This window comes from Talpa europaea (assembly GCF_964194135.1).
Source record: "Talpa europaea genome assembly, chromosome: 12".
Lineage (NCBI taxonomy): Eukaryota > Metazoa > Chordata > Mammalia > Eulipotyphla > Talpidae > Talpa > Talpa europaea.
The window spans coordinates 6,236,075-6,241,435 of record NC_140079.1 but is presented as its reverse complement, the minus strand read 5'-3'; the positions used below and the strand labels follow the sequence as shown (position 1 = coordinate 6,241,435).

Sequence of the window (5,361 nt, the reverse complement as noted above, 5' to 3'; positions counted from 1 at the left end):
GTCAATGTGACTGAATCCACCACTGAGGGCTGGTCTGACGGCCCCCAAGCAGTTCACCTGTGTCCACCCTGGGCGGGCGGGGAGAGCGCCTCAGCGCCACTCAGGCCCACACTTCCCGGGTCTGTGCGCGGCAGCCCGACAGCTCTGCCAGCTCTGCCCTTCTCCGAGACAGCGCCTGTAGCCCCCACTCAGAATGGGGACCTCTGCAGTGGTAGGCGTCTCTGACCACGAGGTTCCAGATGGCCTGGACCCAGAGTTCCTGCCCAGGCAGGGGGCGGCCACATGCTGGGCCACAGTCAAAGTCACTGTCCTTTAGGAGCCTGCGGCCAGGCCCCCCAAGGAGGCTATGATGCTGCCCGGGCCGCGGTGGGCTGGATCAGTATGGTAGTGGCCTGCAGAGGGTAGTAGCGGCCCCGCCAGGTCTTCCAGAAGATGCCCTTCTTGCGCTGCTGCCGCTGGCGGGGAATGGAGCGGAAGTACTGGCCATTGAGGTTGGAGTGGCTGCAAGTGCCGAACCACCAGCCACCTGCGGAGATCACAGGAGAGGGGGTTGGGTCAGGCCTGAGTCCCTGGGTGAACCGTGGGGCTGGGACAGGGGAGGCTGGCGCTGAACTTGACCAGCTTCAGATGGGAAGACGGAAGCAGTGGTTGTCAAACTGTAGTCTGATGAACCCCAGATTGTGACAAAGGAACCTCAGGGGCCCAAGGCCCCCTTCCAGTGACCACAAGAGACCAGTATTCTCATGGAACCATGGCAAGCTGCTTCTCGGGGCCTGGCACGTGGTCAGTGTTTATTACTTCCTGTAACTGGCATCTATTGGTATCTGTTTTTAGTCGATGAAACCATATAAAACTACCAACAGCCCTTTGATTTTAGATCCACCAAAAAGCAGTTTCTTACAGTTCTACTTCAAAGGGCCCAGGGTTTGTCTCCAATCTCATTAGAACAAGGTGGGGTCTATCTTAGTGACTTTGTGCCACGCCGGCCACCACCCAGGGAATGTCATCTCCCTGGACTTTCCTGATAGTCCTGAGGAGCGGGGGCACCATGATTATACTCATTTTCAAGCTGGGGAAACTGGAGGTCAGCTGCCCAAGGGCACACCACAGGGAGGGAGAGAGGAGACAGCAAACAGATGGACCGGGGGTTGAATGCAGGACAGGGATGCAAAGGCAGGGAGGGGAGGCCCTGGTCTTTGGGCCAGGACAGGGAGGGACAGGGCTGGCTTACCAGAGAGGCTCTTGGCACAGTTCTTGTCCCCCTGGAGGTCATGGTCCTGGTCCCAGGTGGAGAAGGGCAGGGAGAGCCCGCTGGGGGCGACGGCAGAGGCACCCAGTTTGCTGGCCACGGGCGCGGTCAGCTGCAGGCTGTAGGCTGTGTCCTCGCCGCCCAGGTGCACGGGGAACTGCAGGGACTCAGCGTTGCCCTCCCAGTCCTGCAGCTGCACAGCCAGGCGGCTGTCCCGGTCCCCCACGATGCTGTGCACCTTCTCCAGGCCCAGCCAGAACTCCCCTGCGGAGGGAGAGGCTCGGCAAGTGAGACGGACTCCTCCTAGCTCCCCCACCACTGGGACCCCCACCCCTGACCCTCACCCTGCCTCCGCTGATCCCTATTGGAAGCACCCACCTTGGAGGTCTCCGAAGCCAGCCTTGTAGGCTTTCCAAGGCTGGTTGAAGTCCACGGAGCCATCGTGGCGCCTCTGAATTATAGTCCAGCCTCCATCTGCCCAAAGAGATGCCAGGTCACCAGGAGAGCCCTTCTCAAAGGGAACCCCGACTCCCCGCCAGCCTCCCTAATCACCTCCAATTCAGGGAGGTACATCCTACCTGAGGTCATTTCACAGTTCACCAGGAATGGCGGAGACCCCTGAGGCTGGATCTGGAACAGTCCACTTTGCCGCTCACCAGTTTCAAAGAGCTCCTGGCAGTCCCTGGGCAGTCCTGCAGAGAAAGAGGGGGGCAGGGAGATTGAAACAGGAGAGCAGCCCATTTCTGGGGGTTGAGCAGAGGATGACAGGGACCTGAGGGGGCAATCCTGAGTTCCTGATGCTCCCCCTGGCCCCCCATAGTTGCCCCCCCAAAGTCTCCCATGGCTCCCCATGGTCTTCCTAGCTCCACCTAGAAGGTGCCTGGACCCAGCCCCACACCCACCGCCCTGGCTCTCCTTGTACACAGTCGCCTGACCTCAGGGAGTTGAACCTGCTGATTCCTATGCTGGGCCCCTCCTCCCTCCAAGCCTTTCTTCCGCCATCTTCCGGAAGCTGCCCATCCTCCTGAACCCCAGGCCAAGCCAGGCCTCCTGACAGGGCATGGAGGGCTTCCCACTGCCCAGACCAGGGTTGCCGCCCACTCGTGCCCACAGTCTGACACCAGTGCCCAGGGCCCTCCCCAGAGCGACTGTAATAAAGACTTGAGCTATGAATAATGAAGGTGGCTGAGAGGAGGGGGCAAGGCCGGGCCCACCAGCAGGCCTGGCTCTGCTTTGTCCGGTAAGGGATGGGGCCTGGGAGGAGCTTGCAAGGGGAGAGGCCCGCTCTGGGGTCCCAGGTGTCAGAGTGTGTGTCGGGAGGGGGGCAGAGGAGGCAAGGAGGGCAGAGGAGGGCCAGGCAGGCTGGGCCAGGCGGGCAAGTCCACACCCCCAGCCCAGCCGGGGAAAGTAAGGGAAAGGTCGCCAGGGGAGGAGCGGCCCAGGCCTGGGGGAGGGGAGTGAACAGGAGGGGGTGAGCTGCTGTTCCGTGGGTGGGGGCAGGCCCAGAGTGTCTGCGGACACTTTCCGCCCCAGGCAGCTCCCCTTTCCCCTACTTTTCTCTCTTCCAATCAGGACAGGCAGCCCGCCAAAGCGCCCGTGTGGCTTCCATTAGCACCAGCTGTTTGTCTCTCCAGCGCTGACCTTTCTCCTACTTGGCAGCCCAGAGTCTGGGAGTCCCCAGATCTCACCCCCTCACACGCCCCAACCATCGCCCCCAGTCTGGACCTAGGCCAGCAGCCCTGACCCAAAAACCCCTCATTTCGGGCTTGGGGGGGTGTACTGGACCCTTACTCGGGGGCAGGGGGAGGAAGGCTCCCTCAAGACTGGGGGTGCAGCCAGCAAGCAGCCTGAGGGTGTGAACGGGGTATCCAAACTTTCACCCAGTTGGCAGCTGACAGCCGCAGATTCCCCAGCCGGCAGAGGGGTGGAGGGACCTCAGGGAAGCCATCCGGGTCTGGGGCCATGAACTTGAGGATGGGCCATGGCGCCTGGGCCTGACGCACAAGGACACGCTGTGGTTGGGGGTTGTCACGAAAAAGAACCTACAGCTGTGCCAGTGGTGAAAGTCCCCTCTCTTTGGGGGTGGGAGCGTGGAAAGGGGGTGTCAGCAACTTTGGGTCCAAGAGATGGGTGAAGGACTAGGTGTGTGGGCCAGGAATCCTGGACTTACAAGAAATGCGCGAGCCAGCGTGACTGACCAGGGAGGTGGGGGTCCCCGCCCTAGCCCCCCAGTCCTGGACCACACTCCAAGAGACCAGGGGCACCCAAACCTCAGAACCCCCTTCCAGGCGGCCATTCCCCTTAAGCTGGAGAACTCCATGCTCCCTCTCACCCTCCAGTCCACCACTGTGACCTCTTAGAAGGTTCCCACCTTCCGGAAGGTGTCCGAGACCTAGACCCCCGCCTCTTCCCCAAGCCCCTCAGCTCGCGTCCCTCTCAGATCCTCTTTCGCAATCCCTGGTCCAGCTGGTGGCCAGCACAGCTCCGGGGAAAGCCCATTGGCTTGCTGGGAAGAAGGGCGAGGTGGCCCAGGAGGGCAATCAGGGCTGAGGAGGGAGGGACCCTGTGCACCCTTCACTAGAGACCATAGGGTGCAGGCCCGGGGCTAATGTCCCTCCCAGTGGGGTGGACCTGACAGGGAGTGGGAGAAGAATGCCAAGTGGGGGCTGCCAGAGGACAGCACGGGGCTGGACACTCACTGTGCGGGCGGCTGGTGTTGTGGGTTGGGCCAGCAAGCTGGGCCATCTTCGGGAGCCTCTTTCTCCTGGCGGCTTTGGTCAGCCTGTGGTCCAGGTGCGCGGGGGCCAGGAGTCCCACCTGGGACAGGACGGGAGGCGGTCAGGTGTGGCTGGCTCATACTGCTGGACATGTGGTCCCGCATCTGGACTCCCTGGCCCAGCTGCCACCCCCACCCCCCCACTGGGGCCAGCATCAGGCACCTGGGTCTGTAGTTTCTGGATCCTCAGGTTCTGCTTGTCCAGGTGCCGCTGCTGCTGGGCCACCTTCTGGAGGAGCTGCTCAATCCTGGTGTTCTGGGCCTTGAGCTGAGTCTGGAGAGAGTGACATGCTGGTGAGGACCAGCCTGCGCTGCAAATCGCTCCATTCTTCCACCTCTTCCTCCCTCGGGGCCACTGGCAGGAGGCCATCGGGGGTCCTGGCTGCACCCCCTTCGCGCCCAAACTTTTAAGAGAGCAGCTGGGGCGCGGGAGAGCCACCCCGGGGCGCATTTACCTGCAAACTGTGGAGGGTCTCCGGGTCCTCGCACGCGGCCCCGCACGCGCCCAGACGTCGCTCCAGCGCGCCCAGCTGCCCCCGGGTGTGCTCCACGTGCTCTCGCAGCCCGTGGCCGAGCTGCAGGAGCCCGTGCGCCAGCACGTTCACCTCGTCCCAGGACGCGAAGCGGGGCGGCTCGGGCGGGGCGGGGCCCTGCGCGCTCAGCAGCCCGGCGGTGGCCGCGCACAGCACCAGGGCTGCCCCGGCCGAGGGTGCGCCGCGCATCTTAGGAGGGCTGGACGCGGCACGCGGGACGCGGGACTCGGTAACCAAGGGGCGCGGGGACGCAGGCCCGGCGCGGGCTGGGGATGAGCCGGAGACGGGCTGGGGCGCGGCCACAGGGAAGCCTCGGAGCTCAGCCGCGGGCCCTCTGCGCTTGCCTTCGCCCCGCGACGCCCCCTTTTATAAGCCTGTTGGGGCGCCACGGAGGCGTGGTCGGGGAGTGCTGGGGGTGGGGCATGCGCTCGGAGGTGGGGTTCCGTGCGCGGGAGGCCGGGTAGTTGGGGGGTGGGAGGGTGCCCTGGGGGTAAAGAACTCGGGCTCCGGCTCCGCCCCGCAGGCCCTAACACTGCGCTCCCCACCTCCGGGGAAACGCCGCCCGCCCTCGCCCCACCGGGGCCTTCCAGGCGCCGGAATTCCGGCCCCCCTCCTCGGTCCCTCCCTCCCTCGCTCCGTGGGGGAGAGGGTGCTCGCGTGGTGGGGTGCGGGGGAGACGGGGCCGGACAGGCGGCTTTCCTGACCCCTCCCCACGCCACACACCGGGAGAGAAGACCAGGGAGAGGCGACTAAGAAAGGGTATGTAGAGTTCAGCGGGTCCGCGCAGACAGTGGGGACCCCTC

The 5,361-nt window shown here is 64.2% G+C and overlaps 1 protein-coding gene across 6 annotated transcripts; it reads right to left on the bottom strand.

Moving 5' to 3' along the window:
• Nucleotides 1-344: 344 nt before the first annotated feature.
• Nucleotides 345-4,747, bottom strand: ANGPTL4 (angiopoietin like 4; the record flags this gene model as incomplete). 6 transcript variants are annotated; one of them, XM_084248928.1, is made up of 7 exons in its annotated part: nucleotides 345-526; nucleotides 1,232-1,513; nucleotides 1,628-1,723; nucleotides 1,828-1,941; nucleotides 3,949-4,066; nucleotides 4,189-4,346; nucleotides 4,465-4,747. In XM_084248928.1, the coding sequence occupies 7 exons, from the start codon at nucleotides 4,745-4,747 to the stop codon at nucleotides 345-347; spliced, it is 1,233 nt and encodes a 410-aa protein (XP_084105054.1). The 6 variants fall into 6 exon arrangements, with proteins under 6 accessions (XP_084105054.1, XP_084105055.1, XP_084105053.1 ...); XM_084248929.1 differs by having other exon boundaries at nucleotides 4,189-4,331; XM_084248927.1 differs by having other exon boundaries at nucleotides 4,189-4,380; nucleotides 4,481-4,747.
• Nucleotides 4,748-5,361: the final 614 nt, after the last annotated feature.